The 27,355-nt window shown below is 37.5% G+C and overlaps 1 protein-coding gene across 20 annotated transcripts in view; it reads left to right on the forward strand.

The window, feature by feature from the left end:
* Positions 1 to 27,355, forward strand: part of EYA1 (EYA transcriptional coactivator and phosphatase 1) — a 362,527-nt gene that overhangs the window by 275,287 nt on the left and 59,885 nt on the right. For all 20 annotated transcript variants that reach the window (XM_082721150.1, XM_082721148.1, XM_082721142.1 and 17 more), the window contains 2 exons: positions 4,858 to 4,997; positions 6,360 to 6,443. In XM_082721150.1, the coding sequence (XP_082577276.1) occupies positions 4,858 to 4,997; positions 6,360 to 6,443 (224 nt within the window). The remainder of the gene's footprint in view (positions 1 to 4,857; positions 4,998 to 6,359; positions 6,444 to 27,355) is intronic.

A 27,355-nucleotide genomic window follows, 5' to 3' on the forward strand; every position in this document is an offset into this window, starting at 1 on the left:
CTACCCTAGGAGTTTTAAAGTTTTTAAAGTTTTCAAGTTTTCTGTCATGTTGGTGTAGGTGGTAATTGAACGGTTGTGGGTAGGAAGCTTGAAAGCCGCCTGTTGCAAGAATCAAGGCAGGGATGATGAGAGCCTGAACTTGGAATAAAAAATATTCAAAAGGTAAAATCCACAAAACTTAGTCTAGATGATGGAGCTAACAAGTAATTTCTGTCTTGAAAAACTGGGTAGATGTTGGTACCATTAAGCAGACTCATTAAGAGAAGGAGGCTCTTGCATGTGGAGACAGCTTTAGTTGTGGTGCCCATGGAGTATTCAGGTAGAGAGGGTTAGCAAACACTGAGATGTTCAGGTCAACAGATCCAGAGGCTTTAGAATCATCAGCCTGGAAGTGATCATTGAAATCCCTCTTACAAATACTACAAACTGCTGAGAGCTTGTAGTGAGATAAGAGAGCCATAGAGAAAATTCTCCTGCACTGCTGCTCAAGATATACTCCACCAACTGGCCACCTATCCACTTTGTTTAGTAATAGTCCATGTGACATGAGGATTTGCTTCAGAATATAATCAACAGCATCGCTGAGCACACTGTGTACTTCAACTACTGTTTTTAATCTTAGAGAGACTTTTGATGAAGGAAGCATCGCATTAACATCGTGATACAAGCTTCTTATTTTGTCCCAGATCAATTTGAGTATCACTAATACAGAAACACTAACATTTAAGCTTTGGGTGGAGGAAGAGGTCTCTAAAGGGACAGAAGTAATAGTGTGAGTGGGAGGATGAGAAGCAAACGTGGGAGGACAAGAAGTCAGTTACTCTAATGGACCCCAGTTTAGAAGAGCCAGTGGTCAGCACAGTCACAGCAAAGTGCAATAAGACTAAGAACTAAAATATAATTATTGAATTTGGCCATTATAGGGTCTTCAGTAACAACCCCTGTTTACTCTTCTACCTTCTGCTATCTCATTTTTATCCTTCTAGTCCACCACCTCCATACTTCTCAAATCTATACTTCTGCCATGTGTGCCAAAGTCCTCATCGACTCTAAATCTCCCAAGTACTCTTGGAGTCAGTCTTCACTTTAGCTTATCTTTAGGCTGATCAGATCAGCCAAATTGATCACTCTTTCCTTCAGGACATACTTTTTCCTCTACAACACACTAACCTGTGTTTTCTTCCTCATGTCCTACCCATTTTTCTCTGCCTGTCCCTATACATACCCTCCATGTCTTTAATTATACCCATTTCTTTAATCACATTATGTATGGCATCAATTTCCAAACCTAAACCCAGCCCACATTTCTTTCCTCAGCTTCAGAGCAGTCTAGCAGCCTACTGGACATCTTGAATACCGCGGACTCTTCAAGTTCAGTATATTCAAAGTTGAATGTGAATTCTCATCTACACACTTCCCTATAATCCCTTCTTCCTAAACCCATGCCTTGTGCCTTATACCTTCACCTTCCCTGTTGTTAAACCACTAACATCACCCACTGAATTATCCTCCTGGCTGGTCTCTGCTTCTCACTCTTGACTTGCCACCAGCACCTGCACCATAGTGGAGCTAGAACCATCTATCCAAGTTGGAAATTTGATTTCATCCCTCCATTCTTAAATTCTTTGCCTGCCAATCCAGCCTCATCTCTGTATTCTTCCTCTGTAGAATCAGGCCAGATTAATTTTTTTTTTTCAATTCTTTGACATTCTCTCTCCTCTCCTCTCCTCTCCTCTCTCTTTCTCTCTTTCTCCACCATCACACATGCTCATGTCCCTGCCTGGAGAACATTTATATTCCATTTTTTACTGGTAAGTTTGTTCTTCATCTTCAGGATGCTTCTATAATCCTGTAAATCTTAAGTTATATGCACTTGCTCTATGGTTTCCCAGCACTCTACCTTTCTCATGTCATGACCCTTTCTCTATTGTTTTCTAATCTCTTATTTTTGTTCATAAATCAGTGCCTTCCTCTGAATTTTAAGCTCCAAAAAGACTATATCTGTATGGTACATCATCATACTTCAAGCTCTTGGTACAGTGCCTGAAATAGTATGGGCATGCAGTCATTGTTTGTTAAGTGAAATAAATGCTCTTCTATTTTCACATTCATTATCTCAGTGGGGGTAAAGTTGAATAATTTGGAAAGGATTTTAATGAAACATGAGATTTCAGTGGATTAGAAGATTAAATTATTTGTTGAGTTGTTTTACACTAATAGAAGGAAGGAGAATAGAGTCAGGAAAACTGGTTAGGAGAGTAGAAGTGTTTATTCCCACCTCATAGAACAAAGAGGAAGAGATTTTTTTTAAATCTAGCTTGCATTGGGGCACCTGGGTGGCTCAGTGGGTTAAGCCTCTGCCTTCAGCTCAGGTCATGATCTCAGGGTCTTGGGATGGAGTCCCATATCGGGCTCTCTGCTCAGCAGGGAGCCTGCTTCCCCCCTTCTCTCTCTCTGCCTCTCTGCCTACTTGTGATTTCTCTCTCTGTCAAATGAATAAATAAAATCTTTAAAATAATAAATAAAATCTAACTTGCATCATTTAACTTTTATATTCCTTCTAATAAGTTGAGGCCTATAAGGGGTGTGTGTGTGTGTGTGTGTGTGTGTGTTTTAATATTTAGAAGTATCAGATTGTCCATATTTAAGGGCTTCTTTTCCACCTGGAAAAACTTAAGATAATTAGGAAATCTACCTGTATACTTTGCTCATTGAACTTAGTTTCTTTGGGGATAGGTTTATAGAATTGAGTAATCAATTTAATATTCATTTTTATTTCAAAAAAAAAAGAAAGATGGAATACATTTTTTAAAAGATTTAATTGGGTTTTAACACAGGAATAAAGAAATATACACCAAAAACTAAAGGAATGAGTAATCCATAGGAGAAATCTAGGGTAAGAAAACCTTGGAAAACCTTGGTAAGATGAAACACATGGTGAAAAAAATTCGCCCTAAACTAGCTAGAAGTCAAAGTGAAAGACATCATATGATATGATACATTGCTTCACATCTTTTAGCTTCTTCTCAAATATGAACCTCAAAAGGTGGAGAATTCACAACTGAAGATGGACTTTGCAGTCAAATACTTGAAGTACGAGTCAAATTTAGATGCCAGTTATGCCAGTTGCAAAGTAAATGTTGTTTTGACACTGGTAAAGAAATTGGCATGTGTTCTGTCTCAGATGGTGGCTATCCAGGTTTGCACAGAGATATAGTTACAGAATTTTTAAAGAAGGAGGAGGTCAAGACTTTTTCTTCAAAACACAACTTTGAATTCTCTGAGCTCCTTAAAAATATGTATTTCTTCAAAGGCCTAATTCTCTATAAAACATGGAAGACAGATGCTTGGCTTTGAACGTTTTGAGGAGAGGATACCACAGTCCTCTGCTTCTGTAAGAAAGGGATCACATGTGGATTTGGAGAATGTTAAAGTTTGACCAGCCAGCACTGTATTTTGATAGTTCTACAAGATAGGTTAGCTCAAAAATGCATCCCATGGAACTACATATGCTGACGTAGTGAAAGTTGTTTTGGACTTTCTGGCCATAATTAATTAACAAGCTTGTATGTTACGATGGTGGTTCCTGGGTACAAGGATTGGTGCATATGAAGAAGTTGGCTGTCTTGTTTTCTATGACGACCTGCAAAAGCCTCATCCAAAAGAGATAGGAATCTGTTTGGATTTTAAAGTTAAAACAGAAGATATAGGGCTGTTCTGTGTGGTTTAGAAGTGGAATTTACTCTGTTGAAGTCCATTCCTATCTATCCCACCTCCTAAGGCTTAAGCCTTAAACTTGGAAGTAATACTGAGACCACATGGTTTGACACACGGCTGGCCTTCTGGATATAGTTAGGGATGAGAGTATATTAATAGAGGCTACCAGATATTCAGCTGTTCTCACTACTTCTCTGTTTGGTGAAATGTAATATAAACAACATCTCAAAAAGAATTATCATTCCTTATACCACCTTGGGAGAGTCCAAACTGTATCCAGAAGAGAAATCTGGCAAAGCATTGGGGAGGTAGAAGTTGTTTAATGCATGGACTGGAGAAAAGAAGAAACTGTAAGGGGTTTTTGCTCATTTTGGAGCAGGGTAAGAGTGCTCCTAGCCCGACTCTATAGTCACCACTACTCAGCCATTCCTGTAGCTCGTTAGGGGTGATTCTTTATTTTGTCGTTTCTGTGATTTCTCTGAGTTACCCAGGTGAGCAATTTTAATGTGCTCTCTGTTTGGGATTTTTGGTTCAGAGACTAAGATACCGTGAGAATCTGTGATGGATGCTCTCAAGGTATGGGTATTGCCCATATGTCTGTTCTTCCTTATCTTGTTCTCACATAGAATGAGAGAGAAAAGGAGATTTTGAAATTTTCAAAGAAACATCTGCCTTGGGAGTCAGTTTTTCCTGTCCCAGAGTTGATTTTTCTTTTCTTTCTGTGAACCAGAAGACTTTCATAGGTGGGAGAGTGGCTGATAAGGCACCTGTGTGAACTTCTCTTGGTATGGCTGGGCCCTGCTTGTGTGGAATGAAAGAAAAACACGTACGTGGAGGTGGGGATGGGTGAGCTTTGTCTCATCATGGAGAACCACAAAGAAAAACTAGGCAACTTCCTAAAGCCTCCAATTTTGCACTATCAATTAATTTTTTTTCATTTCTGATCACACATTCTTTCAAAAGAATGGATTCTTGGTATTCAGTATCTCAAATTATTCATCAATGGAGGTAAACAGCAACAAAAGGGAACAGAATGAAATGTGTTTTACTCATCAAGCTTCCCCCAAAATTAAAACAAGGTTGATCTTGACACCATGGTAATAGAACCAAAAGATGAAAGGCCTTTCTGTATTTCTACAGAGTACAGTACAATCCACAGCCCATCAACACCCATTAAAGACTCAGATTCTGATCGATTGCGCCGAAGTTCAGATGGGAAGTCCCGCGGACGGGGCCGAAGAAACAATAATCCTTCACCTCCCCCGGATTCTGACCTGGAGGTATGTCATTGCCAGTGCCCTGGTAAATAACAAGGTATCTTGGTAGTTAAAGGGTAGTTCTAGACATCTGTAATGTAAATGGCCGTCATCAAGATGTCCAAATGCTTTGTAACTGCTTTCTTCTCTGTATCATAAGTAAAGCATTTTCTTTCTCTTTTCTTTTACTTATAGTTAAAAATAATCATTTCTGTTTTCTCTACCATTTTAACTACATGTAAAGTATCTGGTTATTTCTCTTTAAAATAGTAAATTATATCCTTTTGCATGAGGAAAATTCTTTAATACTGTTCTATATCATTGTCATTTTAATTAAGTGTCATACTAAAAAGACTTACTAAAATCCACTTTGAAAATTAAAGACACACTCATATATATTGAGAAAGGAAAACCTGGGATGTTCTAAACTGAAATGGTAGTCATTTTATGAGACCTGTTTTGGTGGAGTTCAAAAGCAGGAGGGATTAAATAAAACTTTGAAGGGTAGATTTCATAACCTTGAATCCACTGCAATTAGTTTCTATGTTTTTCCCAGTGAAATCCGATGATGGAAAACATGATTATTTTGGCTGAAAAGATGGAAATTTCCCAGCAGAACCCATGTGTATGAATATATATTGGTATGAGTGGAAAGGGGAAGAAGACAAGTAGGCTTGGGAGGCCTCTGTGGTATCTCGAAGATGTTTTTGAAGTGAATTCCTTTAAATCTGATTCCAAATAGCCTGAGTGTATCAAGAGCCTGTGTGATGTGTCTGCTTAAGTCTCAAGAAGTTATAAACCAGGCAGGAGTCATACATAACCCATCCATGTGATAACAGTCCAAAGGTAACAGAAGGTGAATAGTTGATGTGAAGTTTTAGGTTTTAGGTATAGTTTTTTAATACTTGGCTTGATGAAAATCAAACATAAGATTCACTATTTTAATGCTTCTTAATAAGCAGAAGAGGTAAGAAAAACGCATGAGTTTTAATTTATTGGCCTCTCTCTGTCTCAAGAAGTTATAAACAGACTAGTTTTAGCTCATTGTTCATTTTTTCAGAAGAGTAAACTAAGAATATACTTCAGAAGTAGAAAGGACATATATTATTATTTTTTGCTTGTATTGATGTCATGAAAGGACATATATTATTATTTCTTGTTTGTATTGATGTCATTAATATAATTATTCTTTTATATCTCACCTGATGCTATACTCTGGAGAAAAGCTAGAGGATGCTTTTTGGAACAGTTGTATTTTAAAAGCACAGTAAATTCAGGTTTTTCTTCTGTCTTCTATTTTAAGAGTGCTTATTTATGTTAAAGTGCACTAAATAACAGGTTTCTCAACCAAGGGAAAGACGTATTGATTTGGTTCTCTCTTTGTAGAGGGTGTTCATCTGGGACTTGGACGAGACAATCATCGTTTTCCATTCCTTGCTCACAGGGTCCTATGCCAACAGATATGGGAGGGTGAGTACCAAGAGTTTTTAATTTCTTTAGAATTAATATGCCTGGAACTGAATTTTTTGTCCAGATGGGAATGTGGTTTAACTTTAAATAATAAATCTAAAGTATGGAAGGGGAACGTCTTAATTTATTGATAGAGTCCAATATATATGTAAGACAAAAACATATAAATGAACAAAAGGAGTTTTTTTAGGTCCTTAAAAATGAGAAAAAATTATGCAATTAAATTTATTCTGATTTCAGAACCTAATGAATAAAAGTGTTTGGAATACTGTTCTAGGATGAAATAATAAAATATAGAGAGACATAGAACAATTTTTGGTATTTTTTATTTGCACCGTTCTTTTACTTTTATTATTCATAACATATTCAGTGGAGCAAATATTTTACATGTTCTTGTCTTCAGTGATTAGCAGTTTTAGTATTTTACTTTCAAAATACCCATTATCAATGTCTTTATAAATCCCTATGTCATGAGGCTAAGGTACGTGAATGGTGTGTAAAATTGGGCCTCTGAACGCCAATTGGACAAATACTGTTGTTACAATACTTACCTTGGTGTGGTATATAAAAAAGAACATTACAGGGGTGCCTGGGTGGCTCAGTTGTTGGGCATCTGCCTTCAGCTCAGGTCATGATCCCAGGGTCTTGGGATGGAGTCCTGCATCAGGCTCCCTGCTCAGAAGGAAGTCTGCTTCTCCCTCCCCCACTCTCCTTGCTTGTGTTATTCTCTCACTGTCTCTCTCTCTCTCTCTCTCTGAGATGGATGGATGGATAGATAGATAGATAGATAGATACAGGAAGGAAGGAAGGTTGGAAGGAAGGAGAAAGACAGAAAGAAAGGAGAAAAGAGTATTAGAGACTGCCTTCTATGAGTAGACATTCGGCCTCCATGTTCTCCTTTTGAGCTTCTCAAAAACCTGAGAAATTCTTTTTGATTTATTTCTTGGTGGTTTCATAAACTTTTCCTACACAAAAACTGTGTTGTTTAAAGTGGTGATAGGTAATTTCTGAAGTTATCCTGTGAATATGATATTTTTCATTTTTTTAATCTTTAAAGAAATTATTTTACAAGTCTAAAATCATTGAAGCCATTGGTTCAGAGCCTTAGGAAGTGAATTCTGTGACTTGGTGACTCCAGGTGTTTATCACAACTAAATGTTAAAATTCATACCCACAAAATGCATCCTCTCGATAGAGATTTTATCCAGGCACCCATTCTTTCGATACATAAATATTGAGTGCTGCCATGTAGGTATAGTTTGTCAGTGAAAGTTGAGGAATTATCAGTTGAGCTTCACAATGCAGCTTTCCTTATCTTAACCCTGGAGTTACACCTAACCCCCCACCCCAAAAAACGGCTGGAAAAAATGCACATTTGTAAGAACAAACATATTCTGGAATAATCCACCCTTCGAATTTCTATTCAGAAATAAGTTATCTGTAAAGCAACCAAATGCCCCATCTTATTGTTAGATTTTCTATGAGAAGGAGACAGTGAACAAAGTACAGTATGATTATTATTAAGAAAAAAAAATAAAGCCATAGAATCAATCATTCAAAGAAAATCTATACTCTGTGGCTAGTACATAATAAGGATCCGATAAATATTAGCTGTGGCATGTTTTGGTCTTCCTCCTCCTGTGAATATGATTACTAGTATTTCTATGAATACTATTACTAGTATTTCCATAAGACTACTACTTAACAAACTAAGGATTAATGTATCATTAGTATACATATAATGTATATAATGTATCAATGTATCATTAGTAGGAAGAATCCTGAAGATCTTCTTAACCAAACCATTTTAATGTCCCTACAACTAACTCTTAAGGAAGAAAGCATTGAAATGAGCATGTGTTTAGAACACCAGCATTTGAAAACCATCCAGAAAGTGTTGAATCTTTGAAAGCTTTCGCATTAAGGGCCAGATTGAAGCAAAGAGAGCTGTCTTGATCAGGGCTCTGTTCACCACTGAAAGGCGCCAACTTTGGGTGAGGCGGTAGGCATCCCCATGACCTAATGACCTTGTGTCAATCCCAGGCTGTAAGTCATTGGTTTGCACATGGAATTCACACCTAACCTAGAAGCCACTGGCAGCTTAGGGTTTTTCATTCAGACCCTCAACAATATCTAAACAAAGCATTACAAGTACCACAAATTTTATTTTTATAAGTATCAGCCATCAGTATTTTGAGGTTTCATCAAATAGTATTTTGTTATTTTGTTTAGTTTTCTCATCCTAGAGCATATGATAAAAAGTTTTATCTCCTATAATTTTCAAAACCAGATGTATATATTCTTTAGTATGGGTGACCTGAAATATTTAAATGTAAGTTAACCATTCATTTATAATTTGGCAGGGGTTGGGAAGAAAGTAACCTTGGAAGGCATGTTTGGGATGTTTGGGGAAGGTCTTCCTGAGTATGACTTTGAACCAGAGGTCAGAATAAAAGAGGCTGGTTGATAATGTGGCCATCAGGGGAAAGAGAGTTCTAAGCAGAGAAAGCAGTGAGCACAGAAGCAGGAAACGGTTTGATGTTAGAGGCAAGTGTGGCTGAACTCAGTGATGAAGGTGCAGATGAGGGCAAGTACAAGGCATGTCAAGAGGGTTAATCTCATTGCACATCCCAGAAGAATTTACTGAAGGACTTTAAGGGAGGACATGAAAAGATCTGATTCAGATTTTCAAATTATTTTGGCTGTGTGTGAAGAACAATGGTGGGGGAAGAGGGTTGGGGAACTGAAAGGAGGTAGGAGTGACCCAATGGACTAGCAGTAGAGATGGAGAGAACTCACTGGCTTCTGGATTCCATTGGAAGTAGAAAAACAGGATTTGTAAAGGATTTGTCTTGTACTGGTGGTCAGTAATAGAGGGGAGTGGAAAAAACATTCCCAGGTTTTTGTCCTAAGCAGCTGGGAGCCTAGTTGTGTATTTGTTGAGATGAGGAAGACATCTACTTGGACCAGGCAAGAAGGTGGTTGGAAGGTGAGCCTGGGACATGTGGGAAAGGACAGGTCTTCAGATGACAGGTTTAGGGTCAGCAGAACACAACTCTGAATCAGAAGGTCCTCAGACACTCTTAGTATGATTTCATACTAAATGTTTGCGAACACCTCTTTTGCACTGAACACCTGTTGTCTCAATGTCGTGAGGCATCCCTTCTAAAGACACATTGCTGAGGATGTTGAACTGGAGCCTGCAGCATGCAAGGAGGCTTGCTTGATGTTCTTTTGATTAGAGAACTTTAGAGTCAGGAAAAATTTGCTCTCAAATCTGATAATCACGCCTTGTAAAAATATGTGGTTCAACAAGGATTCTTCCAAACAATAATAATAGCCAAGCTGATCTGAACACTTTGCCTCCCTTTCATTCCTTTCACTAAGGAGAGCAGTCTTAAAGCATTGAAGGGCAAGCCTTTTTTCTTGGAGCATAGTTTTGGTGGTGTCTCTGAGCATTGTTAAGGGAGCATGTGGTTGGGCCTTACTCTACAGGCATATAAAGAAATGAATGCCTGACAATGTGATAGCTGTTCTGTCTCTATGGGAACCAGATACTTGAGAAGTAGCTTAGTCACAGTAGCTTAGGCAACTCAATGAGTAGGCCATTCAGTAAGGGGATACAGGATCTGGTTGATATAATGCAAAATTAGGGCATGTTACAGCAATATGTACAAAAAAGTTTGAGAATGTCCCACCTTCCATGTAATCCTAGCTGTGGGAAGCAGGCATGTTGGGCATTATAAGGAAGTGTTTTATAACAAAGGTGATGGGAACAAAAAGGGTGCTAGGTACATGACAGGTCTGGCTAGGGAAGAGAAAAGAAAGAACATATTAGCACGAAAATGAAGTCCATGGGTGTGTTACCATAAATTAGATTGTTGTTAATCATGTCTATCCTAGCTTTTTTGGTTTAATGCATTTTTAAAAGTTGCTTTCAAACTTATCCATGTCCCCCAGTTTTGCTGAAGAAAACAAATCTTGATCTTTTTTCCATTGAATGCCCTTGTAAAATTAGACAATATAATCCTGTTGTTAATATCAAATCATATACCCCAAACTTGTATTCCAAGTAAGTATTGGGCTGATGTCCCAAGCCTGGTTCCTTCTTGTGGGAGGACTCCCCAAGATATCTATAGCCAATGGCGTCATTGTTTCAATACCTTATTTTTATTGTTGTTTAATACCTGTGTCTCATGAATTTGGGCTAGAAATGGTCCTAAAGATATTGAGCCTCACTCCTCATTTTACACAAAAACTTAAACAGGAACACTTGAGATAACATAAACTGTAACATTTTTAACTGTAGGCCCTACTTATTAAGAATTTCCTATGTGCCCAATTCTCATTTGATTCACCATTCATGCTCTGAAATTGCTATTACCAAGCCCCTTCTACAGATAAGAAAACTCAAAGGGTTAGAGATTAAATGTCTGACATAAATTAAACACTAATTTTGTTTTAGTGTGATTGAACCTTGACTATCAAAAAAACACAAAACAACCAACAAAACACAACCTTGAATCTGGGACATAGTGGCCAGGGAGTAATGTGTTGTACGGTCTTTAAGTTTATGAAGTACCAATGGGAGATCGACCTATCGTGAGATAGAAAGCATCAGAATTGAATTCTTATAGATCTAGACTCAAATCCAAGCTTTGACTTTTCAGTTGACCCTGAGTAAATTGTTTATTCACACTGATGTTCAGTTTCTTCATCTATAAAATTGGCAACTTGACTTGCCAAATTGTTTTAAGAATTCAATTGTGTCAAATATATTTTGGGTAAAGCCAGGAGAAGAAAGATCTAAGTTGTATCCTGAACCAAAAGAGCCCAGCACTATGGCTTATTAATAACAATAACCCTATAATGAAAACAGCATGTGTCACTGATTGATCATGTATCCATTCTCTAAACATTTGTTTTATAATGCACCAGACTTTTGGAAGGTTGCTAGTCACCAGTGTGAATTTAAATCAACTAAGCCCTCCCTAGTGAGTGTTGACTAATCATTTAGGACACTGAGTAGAGAAAAAGTTGACAGCAGTTGAGAGAGCCAATTTCATTCGAACACGCCTGTTAACCAATATAGGTTACTGTTCTTACCCTGTTGCAGAGAGAAACACTAAACTCCAACAAAATCTTTTGAGGGATGATCTTCTGGGGTAGCTGGTATAGATACCAAATTCTTGGCATAGCACCAAAAGAGCAGACACACAATGTCCTCCTTGGATTGTAGAGGATCTGGTTACTTAAACAGAATAATCTCTCTTTAGGAAGCTCCGAACCAGAGGCTGGGAAATATTTATTAGCTGACCCTTTACCAAAAATGAAGGTTTTATGGGCCATATGCCTTCATAACTGCTCACCTTTGTCCTAAGAGTGCAAAACAGCCACAGACAATAGGCAAATGAGTAAATGTATCTGTATTCCTGTAAAAGTTTACTTGTAGTTCCTAAATTTGAGTTTTCATCCATCATGAAGTATTTTTCTTCCATTGGGTTTTAAAAATCAAGCCTAAGGGTCTAGGCCAGGAATTGACAGACTGTATTCCATAGGCTAGATCTGGTTTGTGGCTTGTTTTTGTTGGGCTTTCAAGCTATGAATGTTATTTAAATTTTTAAAGGATCATGAAAAAGGAGAGGAAGAAGAAAGAGAATATGTGTCAGAGACTTCCTATGAACTGCAAAGCATCATATCTTTGTCTCTCCCTTTAGAGAAAAAACATGCCTGCCTCTACTCTAGATTGTGCTCTGAACTTGGTGGTGCTTTATTTTGCTCCTGCCCTTGGGACATCAGGACAGTTCAGTGATACACACTGTGGCCACCTAGATTGTAAACTCAGTGCAGGTATCATGTGTCTGTGTCTGGGTCCCCACTGAAGCACAAGCCAGCACATAAATTTGTTAGGGTAGGTGCAGCAGCTGTAACAAATAGGCCCGATATGACATGACAATAGAAATTTGTCTCTTCCTTAGTTAGTGGTCTCGAGTGGATCTTGGTTTAGGTAAGATTTGGTCACACAGATCATGGTTGTGCCATCTCACCATCTAGCTCTTAGGATTCTGTGATCACTGTCATCAGCTTTCTAACCCACAAGAGTGAAAAGGCAGGGGGAGCTAGAACAAAAGGCTACACTAACCAGACTTAGAAGGGGCACACACTTCTGCTTACATGGCCCGGGGCAAAGGAATCTAGGAAAGCAGAAATGGCCCAGCTGTGTGCCAGAGAAAAAGCAGAGAGTGAGTTTGGGTGGACAGGTGGCCAGAGCAACCATGGTTCTCAGTGAAAAACTATTTGATAAATGAGTGAAGTCCAAAACTCACTTTCCACCACAGTAGAGCAGTGCCCAAAGGCAGTGTGACAGGTGTGCAGCAGAGTAACGAGTGGTCAGTTCAATCCCAGAGCACGCTTTCCTGATTTTGTTACTTTCTTCTTTTCATATCAATGCTGGGTTAAACCGAAATGATGAAATAATTCATGGTTCCAAGCAGAACTTTTAGATACTGTGGAATGACCCAGAATCCAAACTCTCCAAACAAAAAGCTTTTAGTTTTTTGTTTCAAAAAGATAGTGTTTTTGATTGTCAGAGGGCTGTCCAGCTGAAAGATCTTCCTCCATTCATTTCTTTGTCCTTATCTTGATGGTTATTCTCTCCCTTTCACTGCCAGCCCCCTCCTCCTAAGTGGCGGGCCGTGAAATGTGTATTCCTGCTACCTTATTGAATGTGGCCTTATTTTCCTGCAGACCTGTGAAAGGGAACACAGTGAATGAGCACAGACCACAGCTTTCCACACACAACACTGACCTGCCACCACCAGCCTTGGACTTCCCTCATTCTGTGGCCTTAGGATAGCCTCCTTTTTTCTCTGAGTCTCACTTGCTCTGTCTTAATCTTCCCATCTACAAAATGAAAGCAATCACAGCACTGCTGGGAGAACAGTGTAAACCAACTAGAAAAATATTTAGAGGGATTCCATCAATAAGAGCTTTTGCTTCCTTGGGGATTCTGAGAGGGGAGTGGACAATCGGAGAGTCAGTATTTTGTTGTTGCAGGTAGCAGAGCGGAAGAGGTAGAAGCAGAAGATAACCATTTAGGGAAACCATAGGCCAAATGGCTGAAGATCGACCTGTAAAATATATCTGGAGGACCAGACCAGCAGAAGATGAGCAGCACATAATTTATTGAAATGGCAATAAAATTTGTTGAGCTTGTAGAGTTTACACATCTATCTCACATTTATTATCCAGCTGATTTCTTCTTTTTTTTCCAGTGGGGAAACTGGGTCTCAGAAAAATTAAATGATCAGCTTCAGAGAACACATCTATTAACTGACAACAGCAGGAACCTAATCTAGTCTTGTGATGGGTCCATTGCCCCCAAAGGAGGACGGCAGGGAGCACTGAGTGCCAAGATTTTGTGCTGTAGGTGTGGGGATGCCACGGACAGTATAAAAACAGCAGAGGGACCTGATGGAATTACACAATTTGGAAGACTAGCCTGATAGCAGAGTAGATCATCACAGTTCTCCTGGTAGGAAATAATAAAGGCCTACGAAAATGGCTGTAACACGAGGATAGAGGGAGATAGGAGAGTGGTTACAGATGAAATCTAGATAGGTCTTTTGATTGGATTAGCTCTTGAGGCTTTCGCAGGCCCTGTGTGGGTCCTTATGTGTCCAGGCCAATTTGGCTGGGTCTGCTCTGGTTTTCTTCTTCTTCCTCCCGCTTTGTACCATTTCTTGGCAGTTGTCCTATGTTTGGGATTCACTGGGCTTTCTCCACAATCAAAATTAATCTTTGGAATGGTGAAGTTCTTTTTCTTACTTTCCACGTGGGTATTATTTTCACGATGTTGAAAGGGAGTCTCTTAAGGAGAAAATTAAAGCAGTGGGGTGTCACATATCTAATCAGTAGAAATGACCTGATTAGCCCCACCACAAGTTTGGGTTTGGTTTTGTTTTGTTCTTTTTTAATCATTCAGTCAGTAGTTCAAGCATGGTTTATTTTTCACGTGTATGCACTCTCTCATGATAATCCAGATTATTCTTTAATTGGCTTCAGAACTATACCCAGCTCCTAAAACGTGGCATTTTATGCCAGCTGTTTAGTGATAGGAGCTTCTCAAATTGCAAGAAGTTAATATTCCATTTGATGATATTGATGACTTTAGACAGGTGGAAAGAAAACAGTGGAAACTTTGGGTCTCACAGGTTCTATAGACCACTTCCATAACACTTCCAGCGATTTTTTTTTTTGAAAGAAATAACATTTTTGCATAATTTTTTTTTCTCCTCTCAGATAAGGAAGTTAATTTTCCTAATCTTCTCTTTAATCCTTCCCTTGTGAGCAGCCAGCATGGGGCCAGGAAAATAGGTCCCTCCTGTACTTAGAGTGCCCATTCCTGTTTTTCAGCTTCTTTTCCCCCAAAACAAAAGATCCTGAATGAGAATTTATTTTAAATGACATCCAGGCCTTGTTTGTGGCTGCAAGCTTAGCATTCTAAATAAGGACTTGTTGAAGGGGTCCCAGACAGGTATTTTTGGGTTCATCTGGCTGGTGCTTCCCAAAGCTGTGTTGTCAACTTGAGCATACTTTACAAGATTTTCCCATTGACCAACAAATCCTCCTAAACCTGTCCACACTGTTATCATCACACCTCACTGGGCCACTACAACGGAGTGATTGCTTGCCAAGGGAGGCTTAGCTGCCCACATAGGATCAGGGCAGATATGGTTTAGGAACCGTATCCTTCGTTCTACAAATTCAAAATCCAAGTACCGTATCCTGAAGAACTAATTGTGCTTTTGAAATAGTTGAATCACCTTCTAGTATCTCTTTCTAGCCTAAGATTAATTCTTTAAACAGCGTTTTCTTAAATATGATGTATTCTATTTTTGATCCAAAGCAGAATAGCAATTGCTAGGAGTTTGTATAGATTTGATCTCATAGATATAATAAGGCACACATTCAAAAAAGAGAGACACAAAAGACATTTAGCATGTATTTAAAATGTGCTTATAAATTGAAAATAGAATAGATAAAAATTTAAAAGTTTTATATATATATACACGTAAATACACATATATAACATATAACATATATGTGTATTTACGTATATATATATAAAACTTTTAAATATATAACATATATTTATGTTATATAAATTTAAATATATAACATATATGTGTATTTACAGGTGTATATATATATTTTTTCTTTTTTTTTTTTAACTTTCAGAAAAATAAATCCCCAACACCATAAGTACTTTGTAGAACCCAATTACTAATTCAGAATGCTGTGACTATCTAAAATTGGAACAATAAGGGTGTCTGGGTGGCTCGGTTGGTTAAGTGTCAGACTCTTGGTTTCAGCTCGGTTCATGATCTCAGGGTGGTGGGCTTGAAGCTCCGTGTGGAGTCAGCTGGAGATTCTCTCCCCTCCTCCTCCCTCACCCACTGCTCCTCCCCCTCCCAATAAATACATAAATAAAATCTTTTAAAAAAAAAAATAAGATTGGTGGGCGCCTGAGTAGCTCTGTTAGTTAAGCAACTGCCTTAGGCTCAGGTCATGATCCTGGAGACCCGGATCGAGTCCCACATTGGGCTCCCTGCTTGACAGGGAGTCTGCTACTCCCAGTGACCTCTCTCCTCTCAAGCTCTCTCTCTGTCTCTCAAATAATAGTTAAAGAGAATCTTTTTTTTTTTTTTAAGATTTTATTTATTTATCAGAGAGAGAGAGGGAGAGAGAGCAAGCACAGGCAGACAGAGAGGCAGGCAGAGGCAGAGGGAGAAGCAGGCTCCCTGCCGAGCAAGGAGCCCAATGTGGGACTGGATCCCAGGACGCTGGGATCATGACCTGAGCCGAAGGCAGCCGCTTAACCAACTGAGCCACCCAGGCGTCCCTAAAGAGAATCTTTTAAAAATTTTTAAAAATTGGAACAATAACTTGGGTATTAAAATATTTCTTAAAGGTTTCAACTTTAAAGAATTTAAATCGGACAAGCGTCTATTGCCTTTTGTGCTTGCTTGATTTATCTTAGTATTATTTTTTCTGCTTTCAGTTTAGAAAAATAAGATAGTAAAAGAAAAGGAATAAAAAGGCAAATGCCCCATGGTATGTCAGTAGGAACCAGAGTTACATTTTAAATAGTAACAGTTTTGGGTGCTTGGCTAGCTCAGTCAGTAGGGAATGTGATTCTTGATCTCAGGATCATGAGTTCAAGCCCCACACTGGGTGTAGAGCATACTTAAAAAAAAAATTTTTTTTTTTTTAAATAAGAACATTTTTTTTTCTGTTAATGCTTTACTGGTAGATCTGAGCAAAAAAGAAAACTTGCATCCTTATTAATATTTGGCACTATTTTTTATTGTTCTTATAGTAAAACTGAAATGAGATTGTTATTCTTTTTGGACTGTACATGATCTGATGTAATATTTGGCACTTGTGACATTTTTAAGCCAAAACTAAAAATCTAGGGAGACATCTTTTAATACTATTACATAAAAGGAAGATTTTTTATGGTTAGTTGAATAGCTAGTTTAAAGATTTCTAGAGAAAGAAGAAAGTTTTTTTATTTTTACACTCAGAGAAACATTCTAGATCCTGTTCTAAAAACCCAAGCAGAGAGAAATAGGTTTTCTTTAAACTATCTGTTTTGAGGCTTGAAGGACCATGGACACTCTGAGACACACAGAGAAGTAGAATTTTTGAGACAGTAAATGAAAATGGGTTAAGAAAATAATTTTGAATCAGGCTCAGTTCTGCCTGTGGGGGATGGGGTTGTGGGGGGTGATTCATGTTTGACATTAAAAATAGATAAAATTGCCATTTGAAGCTAGGGAGTGAGACTTGAGGACGAGTGCATATGACCCTTCAAATATTTTTTGCAGCACTTACTTAAAAGAAAGTTAAGATCAAGTATCATGTACAGAGGCGCCTCGGTGGCTCAGTCAGCTGAGCATCCAAGTCTTGGTTTTGGCTCAGCTCACGATCTCAGGGTTCTGAGATTAAACCCCATATCAGGCTCTGTGCTCAGTAGGGAGACTGCTTAAGATTCTCTCTCCCTCTCCCTCTGCTGCTCCCCCTGTGCACGCACACATGCACTCTCTTTCAAGTAAATCTTAAAAAGAAAAAAAAAAAAAAGAACCAACCAAATATATACAAATAATGGAATTAGCAATGCAGTTGCAACTACAATATTTCTCAACATAAATGGGCAAAAAAAAAAATCTGAGAAGCATGAACTTCCCCCTGGTTACAGGAATAAAGCAAAAGTCATATAAGACATTACCCACTTCCCCCCACCAGCGGGGACCTAGAGGAATTCACCGTGACGTCCCTATTGGCTAAGGTGCCCTGCTAATACCGTGTGGTCTCCATGCTGGGGCTACCTCAAATTTAAGACTCTGTCAAAAGAATTTGTCATAATAGGAGGCACTTAGTACCTTATCCTTCTGGCAGTAGTTTAGCTTTGGGTAATGATCACTGAAAACATCCATGAAATAATTCAGAAAATTGTACTAGCAAATGGCACTCTTCTCAAGTTGCACACACAAAATTCCCTATGTTACACAGGCTATCGTACCCAAGACACACACCTGATTACCCAGCCTTCTTCTGCCTGAGACACGATTTGTTTCCTGGCCTGACACTAATAAGTTATTCATCAGTCTTCCATAATTTCTTAAGCAAATATATTTATAGTATGTATTTGTATATATAATATATTGTGTATATATATATATTATATAGTGTATATATATAGTGTGTGCATATATATGTAGAACAAATGTGTATATATAGTATATATTTTTAATTAGTATATATTTGTATATATATAGTGGTGCTAGCCACAATTCCTGCTTTCACAGAGCTTATAAATTAATAAAGGGAGCTGCTGGGAGAGAAGGGGTAACTCTTCAACAGTAGTCTTTCCCTGGGGCATGACTGTTCTGAAGGAATGCCACTAGAAATCCACAAAGAATGAAACCACAAGATCTCCAAAGGAATAACAATATTACGAAAGAAACAAGTCTCCTTGTGTTATTCCTGACAGGCATTCTCTTCCAGTAGCAATAATCACTTCACTAGTTAGAAATAGCCAATAATAGGATGTCAGATGATAACACTAGTCTTTTGGATGAGGGAAAAAAAAAAATCAGGATCCACGGGAGCCGTACAACCAAAACATAAATGCCAGAGGCCCTAAATGAGATGCTTCTAGGGTTACCGCTATTCTTAAATTACACTGGGAATTCTCCTTTGCAGCCGATCAGCATTGCAATGTGATACCATCATTCCTCAGTGCATGAGACGGAGGTCCTGTGGCTTCAATTATAAATGTAGAAGTTCCCCTGGTTTTCTGGAAGTGAACATCCCATGTGATAAAAATTAGGAGAGTTAATACAGGCAAAGCAGTGTCTGACATAGATTCTTGTGTATATTCTAAAGCTCACTTAAGCCTGGGTAAGGATTACCAAGCAAAGCCTTGTGCCTTCTTTTCAATAAACGGTGATAGGCTGAGGAACTCTGCCAGGCTTTTGTAATTTTGACATTTAAAAAAATTTTTGGCGTTTTATAATATAGCTTGAGTGTGCTGTAAGTTTTCAAATTAAATAGCCATAGTTTCATCACCAAAATGCAACCAGTCTTATCTTGCTGAGTATTTTTTCTATATTTAAAAAAAAAATTATTATACTGACTTCTAAACATATAGAAAAGGAGATGGGATAGTATAATGAAACTTGTTGTAACCTTTCTAAACTAACAATGTCAAATCCTAGTGACTCTTACTGTATCTGCCTCTCACCACATCCCTTCCCTGCCCTGCTCTGTCCTATGATTATTTTTGAAAGCAGATCCCAGATATATTATTTCATTTGTGTATATTTCTAGTATATATTTAAGACTCCATTAAAAGAATTTTTTAGAATAGAGATAGTAGATGGTACCCAGGACTTTAGTTATCTAGCAAATTAATAGTAATTTCTTTGTTATTCAATGAATAATTAACAGGTACATTTTTTTAACTCTAATTCATTTTTATGTTAGGTTGTGATAAAGTACATACCATGTAAACTCTACCTTCTTAGTCACTTTTAAAGCATTTTTTTAAAGATTTACTTAATTTATTTTGGAGAGAGACAGAGAGGGAGGGGCAGAGGGAGAAGAAGAGGAAAGAATGTCCAGCAGACTCCCTGTTGAGCCCAGAGCCCAACTCAGGGCTCAGTGTCACAACCCCGAGATCATGACCTGAGCCAAAACCAAGAGTCTGATGCTTAACCGACTGAACCACCCAGGCACCCCCTTCATCATTTTTAAATGTATAGTTCAGTAGTAGTAGATCTATTCACTTTGTTGTACAAGCAGTGTCCATGACTCTTTTCACCTTGCAAAATGGAAAGTCTATACATTAAACACCTCCTCCTACTCTCCTGCCCCTAGCTCCTGGCAACCACCATTCTGCTTTCTGTCTCTATGATTTTAACTACTTTAAATACCTCATACGCGTAAAACCATACTGAATTCGTCTTTTTTTCTGAATGACTTATTTCACTTAGCGTAATGTCTTCAAGGTTCATTCGTGTTGTGTGCAAGTATCAAAATTCCCTTCCTTTTTAAGGCTGAATAAAATATGCTGTTATAGAGATATATCCCATTTTGGTTATCCATCCATCACTGGCACTTCTTGAGTTGCTCGTACATTTTAGCCATTGTGAATAAGGTGTGTATGAGTGTAGAAATAGCTTTTTCCTTTTTTGTATTGTTTTTTTTTTCACCTGAAACTAATATGTCAACTATACTTCAATTAAAGGTTTTAAAATGCAAATATCTTTAAGACCCTGCAGTTCTACTTCTGACCCCAGAAGTAGAATTGCTAGATCACATAATAATTCTATGCCTAATATTTTGAGAAACTACCATACTATTTTACATAGTTGCTGTACCATCTTATGTTCTCACAAACAATGTAAATATATTCCATTTTCTCCATTTTCTCATCAACACTTGTTATTTTCTGTTATTTTTTTCTCTTCCCCCCTGTATTGATAGTAGCCATCCTAATGAGTGTGAAGTGGTATCTTACTGTGATTTTGATTCATGTTTCCCTAATTATTAGTGATATTGAGCATCTTCTCATTTGCTTATTGATTATTCATATGTCTTCTTTGAAGGAATACGTGTTGAGGTCTTTTGCCCATTTTTTAAATCAAAATTTTGTTGTTGTTGAGTTGCAGGAGTTCTTTATATATCCTGAATATTAACCTCTTATCAGATACATGAGTTATAAATACTTTCTCCCATCCCATAGGTTGCCTTTTTACTCTGCTAACTGGGTTCTTTCACCCACAGAAGTTTTCAGATATAGTCTCATTTATCTGGTTTTTTTTTTTCTGTTATTCCTTCTGCTTTTGGTGTAATATCTAAGAAGTTACTGTCAAGCCCAGTGTCATGAAGCTTTTCCTGCAAGAGTATTATACTTTCACTCTTAAATTGAGGTCTTTGGTCCACTTTGAGTTAATTTTTGTATATGGCATAAGGAAATAATCCATCTTTGTTCTTTTTGCATTTGGATATCCCATTTCCCCAGTACCCAGTTTTGTTGAAAAGACTATCATTTTCTTATTGAATGGTCTTGGTACCCCTGGTGAAAATCATTTGACCATAGCATAAGAGTTTATTTCTGGACCCTATTATATTCCATTGGTCTGTATCTCTTTCTTTATGTCAGTACCACACTGTTTTGATTACTGTGGTCTGTAACAAGTTTTGAAGCCAGAAAGTATGAGACCCAACCTTGTTCTTTTTCAAGATTGTTTTGGCTATTCAGAGTCCCTTGAGACTCCATATGAATTTTATAATGGATTTTTCTATTTTTGCAAAAAAATTCCGTCGAGAATTTGATGGACGTTGAATGAAATCTATAAACCACTTCGAGTACTTTTAACATCTTTATATTAGGTCTTCCCATTGAATGTCTTTCCACTTATTTGTGCCTTCTTTGATTTCAGCAACATTTTGGTAGTTTTTAGTGTACAAGCTTTTTGCCTACTTGGTTATGTTTATTTCTAAGTTTTATTCCTTCGGTGCTATTGTAAATTGAATTATTTTCTTAATTTCTTTTCTGGATTGTACATTGTTAGTATATAGAAGTATATAGAAATGAAACAGATTTTTGTGTATGTGTGTGGAATCTTTAGAGTTTTCTACATATAAGATTGTGTCCTTTGTAAACAGATAATTTTACTTCTTCCTTTCCCATTGGAATGGTTTTTCTTTATTTTTCTTTTACCTAACTGCATTGGCTAGGATTTCCAGTATTCCATGAAGCAGAAGTGCAAAAGTGGGGCATTCTTATCTTTTTCTTGATCATAGAGGAAAAGCATTCAGGCTTTCACCATTGACTATGCTGTTAACTGTAGGCTTTCATATATGGTCTTTACTGTACCGAGATGGTTTTCTTCTGTCTTCTCTTACTAGTTTGTAAAGTCGTTTCTCCAGTGGTTTTATAATTTGTAACAATTTACTATATGTCTCTCAAGTGTCTTTTAATCTATGGAGTCTCACTCAATCTTTTTTTCCTTTTTTTCCCCTTATCTTGTGCATTTTTGTTGAAGTAACCAGACCTTGGTCCTGTACACTTCCTGGGAGTCTAGATTTTATTTATTACATCCCCATTGTGTCCCTTTGTCACATATTTCTTGTCCCCTGTACTTCCTACAAATATAGAAGCTAGATCCATTTATTTATTTATTTATTTATTTATTTATTTATTTTGCGGGGGGTAGGAAGGTGAAGACTTCATAGAAGGGTATATCTTTCTAGTAAGAGGTGTATAATATCTGGTTGCTCTCATTTTTAAAACTTCAGCATTCTGGTTAGACAGTCAGTCCCCTTTAGCAATCCATTATAGGATGTTCTTACTTATCCTGTATATCCTTTCTTCTTGGCTCAAAGATAGGTGATTAGGAAGGAAGAAACTCAAGAGTTTTGGGGGTGGGGGTTAAAATATAAGTTCATTAATTCAGCTAGTAAATGCAGATCCACTGTCAGAAACAAAATGATTAACAGTTCTTGTTGCAAATACCTAGACTTTAACTATTTTTGGTGAGGCCAAGTTTGGAGATGAATCTAAACCACTTACTTAATTTTGAGATTTTCTCAAATATCTCTTCTTGAATAGCTCTCCAGTATTACTGAAGATGCTTGATTAAATCTTCCTAGTCACTTCTAGTGAACGGAGAGATAATCTCAGTGGCTCATGTTGAGTAATCTGGCCGGTGCCACATTTCTTTATTATCTTTTCAGTAGCATGGTGAATTTTAGTTTATCAAACATAGTTTCAAGCCAGTGAACAAATGTGATTAATCTGTAGATGGGCTTGACCTTTGGCAGCTAATTTTAAAGATAAATCCTATTGTCCTGCAGAAGGCTTGAGTTTAGCCTTAGGCGTTTTCTCTGCAGGTGGTTTCCTTGCTAATTGTAGTGTAAGAATAATATTTAACAGAGGTTTATGTATAATGTGTATACAATGTTATCTTGACTTGGAAGTAATTAACTATTTACATTAGGGAAAGAATGCCCACATCTTTTCTTTTCCCAGTAGTCAGTCATATGATTGATTCAATCAGAGTTACTATTTGTGGAAGAACTGATATTAGAAGACCTTACTTTTCTTTCTTACTATGGTAGCTAATAATGATATGTCATGTTGATATTCTTAAAGTGCTTCCACAATTTATCCTTTGACCCTACCACAAGCAAAAACTCTCTAAGATATTATGGTATTCCTGAAATGCTGGAGTACAGCAGCATTTTGTGAGCACTGAACATTGTGAGGGACTATATACATTGAAGGTACTAAATTTGTAACACACCTCAGTAATTACGGATTATTGCCATACATCACCATAGCCACTTTGTTTTTTTAAACTTGGGCAGGGTCAAGATTTTGCCAAGACATGTTCTCCCAAGTCATTCACTAACTGGCTGTAAACGATGGATTTGGACTATGCTTACCTGCCTATTCACAGAGTCTGACCTTTTAATGATTAATGGCATAGGCTAAGAGGTATTTGTGACTAACTCAGGATCATACTGCTTGGCTATGAAAGTGACATGTGTGCTTTTTTTTTTTTTTTTTTTTTTTTTTTTTTAAAGAACACCTGTAATTTTCAACTTAATTGGTGTGGTGCCTTGACCCTATCTGAATGACACTACTTCCTACTCAACTTCTCAATCTTCAGTATATGAAACATATTGCTGGTTTCCTAGGGTTGGGTCATCTCTTCTAGTGGTAAGAACCAGCTTTGTACCAAACAGCTTGGTTGCTATTTTTGTGAGAATAAAATGCAGACACTCCTGGGAATTAAAACACTGGGTGTTAAAAGTTTAGCTTCTATGCAAATCAGCTTCACTGAGTACTATGCTCTTAAAAACATGGTCATCTTAAAAATATTGGCATGGGGAATTTATGGTTACCCTTATCATTAAATAGCCTGAACTTCACATCCAATTTGATTTAGAATGTTAATGATCTTTTTGTAGTGGAATGTGGAGTCCCATGTCTGGATTGACCTACAGCTATTGGTATAGTAGTGATAAGAATGGTAGAAATAACACCACCACTACCAGGAATAGTAACACCGACAGCAGCTTTCAGGCACTATGTTCAGAATTTTAAATTACCAAATTTAACCTTTAGCACACACCGGTTCTTGTACTCCCTACTCCTATAAATTGGTCACATGTTAGGGAGATGAGTAAGAGTCTGACATTTATGGGCCTTTAGTACTTATTGAAGTGTTTGGATGTTTTCTAAAATTGGATGTTTCAATAAAATGGGAAGGACCTAAGGCTCAGAGGTGAAGTAACAGACCTTGACCACCACACAGCTAGTCAATGACAAAGTTCAGAATCCCAGTCTAAACTCTGTGACTGCAAAGCTTGTGGTATGACCATTATGAGACTGTGCATTTCTGATGCTCTTCTGCACTTTCGTGCAAGAGTTTTTTGCCCACAGGTTATGAACACAATTATTTTTAGAAGAAACTCCTGTAATTTCTGTGTCATGTCATCAAAGAGTTGCCCTGAGAATGCCTTGTGTTAGACCTAATTAGTATTAGACCTCGTTCAGTCAGGAGATGAGCTGGGTGACTACATCGTAAATACTGTGGACAAGGCAATTTCAATACCAGCCATCCTAAGAGAACTCCTTGACTGACACGTAGAACCAAATGGAACAGCCTTGCAGGAGCAACAGTGTCTTCATCTGGTTGAATCTCAGTAACATCAAATTTCTAAATTGCAAAGATTGCATATTTAATGGCCCTGATAATTTATCAAATGCCATAGCTCATCTTTGAAAACAGGGTGACAAGAGGCCATATCACAGTCTTCTGAAATCCCAATACCCACGTGTATTTACAGACATTCTTTTCCTTTATTCAAAACAGATCATAGATTTTCAACATGTGAATTCAAGACTAACAGACACAAATCTCTCTAGAGGCTGAATTTAATGGCATTTCAGCCTTTCTGCGTACTAATTTTGCCTAGAATTTCTTTTTTTCCCTTTCAAGCATTTTCATGAGATGAAATCTAGTATAACTCACAGTGATCAAGCTGAAAAAAAAAAAATCAAGAAACAGAAAAAAATGACAATGGACCAGGGATGCTGCCGGTGATTTTAGCTTAGGATGACAACAACTTGAGTTTCTGTGGGCGTTCTGTGTCCCAGAAACAGGAGAAAAAGATCTTGAGGCAGTGAGATAATTAAAGATCACTTGATAAAGGATGAAGGCAAAACAGTCGTTTTAGGCCTGGGTCTGTCCTCAGCAGATTTCACTGTTATTTAATTTTTCAGCTAAATGCTGCTTTCTGTTCAGTAGACATAATCATCTTTGACTTAACATGCAATAGCCAGGGGTAACCTCACATTGCAACAAGTTCCTTCACTTTATTTTCATGACTTTAAGCAGACATTTGCAATTTAATATCCTATCAAAATAATTTAGGAGCAGAGTTAAATTTCAGTTCTCTGTGTGTATATGGGATGTTGGATGCTGTTTGTTTTGCTTTGGTAAGAACAGCTTGAGAAGAAGGTCTCCGCTCATAGGATGTCCTGGGCATAAGAGCTATAGTAAATTGACACTATTTCTTGGTAAACTAGGAAAAAAGATAAAGTATCTCACTGTATTTTCTCTTTTTGAGCCTCTTCACTGTATTACTCAATTTTTACTAGGGAACTGAATTGCAGAGCACGTAAGAATATATTTTGTAGAATGTTGTGATGCATACCAATACTGAATTTAAAAAATAAATAATTGCCTGCTGATCTTATGCTAATCTTATCTACCACATGAAGCAGATAAGTTATAAGCAGCTGTTCTAAGAATGGGCTGCACTTTCATCAGGTACTACAAATTATTCAGGCATTCCTAATATGTTTAATACTGTATTATTTAGATAGAATCATTTTAGGACTCAGATGTCTGGGTTTTTGTTTTTCTTTTCCTAAGCTAGGTATCTAGGAATTTTCTTTACCAATATTGAATGCTAACAATTAACTAAAGAACAAATTTAATTTTTGCCATTGTAATTATTTGAAATACTCTATATATTGCTTTTCATTCATTTATTATTCCCCCAAACTTTGGGAAATCTCTGTGCCAGGCATATTGTGCTAGATCCCAAAGATATAGAGAATGTAAGGATATGGCCCTGCCCTCCTTAGACAAGAGCACATGCAGCTATGGTACCCAGTACAGCCAGGCTGAGAAAAGTCAGGGATGAGACTCTTAACTGATGAAGGGGAGATGACCTCATCATACTAATGTGGGTGAACAATGGAAACTGATTTTTTGCCCTAATTTTTTTAAGGGCTTTGCTAGGAATGTCTATCAGAGCTCCTTCTCTTTTTTTGTTTTTAAATTTTAATTCAATTTAATTAACATATAGTATATTAATACTTTTAAGGATAGAATTTAGTGATTCATCAGTTGCAAATAATAGCCAGTGCTCATTACTTCAAGTGCCCTATATAAATGCCCATCACCCAGTTACCTGGTCCCCCACCACCTTCCCCTCCAACAACCCTCAGTTTGTTCCTATAGTTAAGAGTCTCTTAGGTTACCTCCTTCTCTGTTTTGCTCTTATTTTATTTTCCCTTCCCTTCCCCTATGATCATATGTTTTGTTTCTTAAACTCCACATATGAATGAAATCATATGACATTTGTCTTTCTCTGACTGACTTATTTCAATTAGCATAATGCCTTTTAGTTCCATCCATGTCATTGCAAATGGTAAGATTTCATTCTTTTTGATGACTGAGTAATATTCCTGTGTGTGTGTGTGTGTGTGTGTGTGTGTACACCACATTTTCTTTATCCATTCATTTGTCAATGGACATCTGAAAGACCCTCCTCTTTCATATAAGGCCTCTGCTTAGTCAACTTTTGAAGAAAATATTTCAAGATAAATAGTTTGAAAAACTATAAATTGGTCACATGTTAGGGAGATGAGTAAGAGTCTGACATTTATGGGCCTTTAGTACTTATTGAAGTGTTTGGATGTTTTCTAAAATTGATGGGAGAGTGACATTGTTAGAGCCTGGGCATAGAGCCCAGGAAAAGAGACTATTACAGATATCCACAGAGGAGGCACCGGGCTGGGATGTAGGGAGGGGGAGTGTTGGAGAGTAGGGAGTACAAGAAAGGCACAAATTCCGGATCCAAATGGCAAGATGTCATGATTGATTTGATGTGGGGTAAAGAGAGGCTCTTTAAAAGCATGCCAAGGTTTGGGGCTGGTAGGTTGCCATTCTCCTAACGAAGGAAAACAGTAGGTTTCCAGAGAAACTATGATGAATCCAACGTGCAGCACACTGAGTTGCTGATGCTATATGGGA

This window comes from Mustela nivalis (genome assembly GCF_964662115.1).
Source record: "Mustela nivalis genome assembly, chromosome: 2".
Lineage (NCBI taxonomy): Eukaryota > Metazoa > Chordata > Mammalia > Carnivora > Mustelidae > Mustela > Mustela nivalis.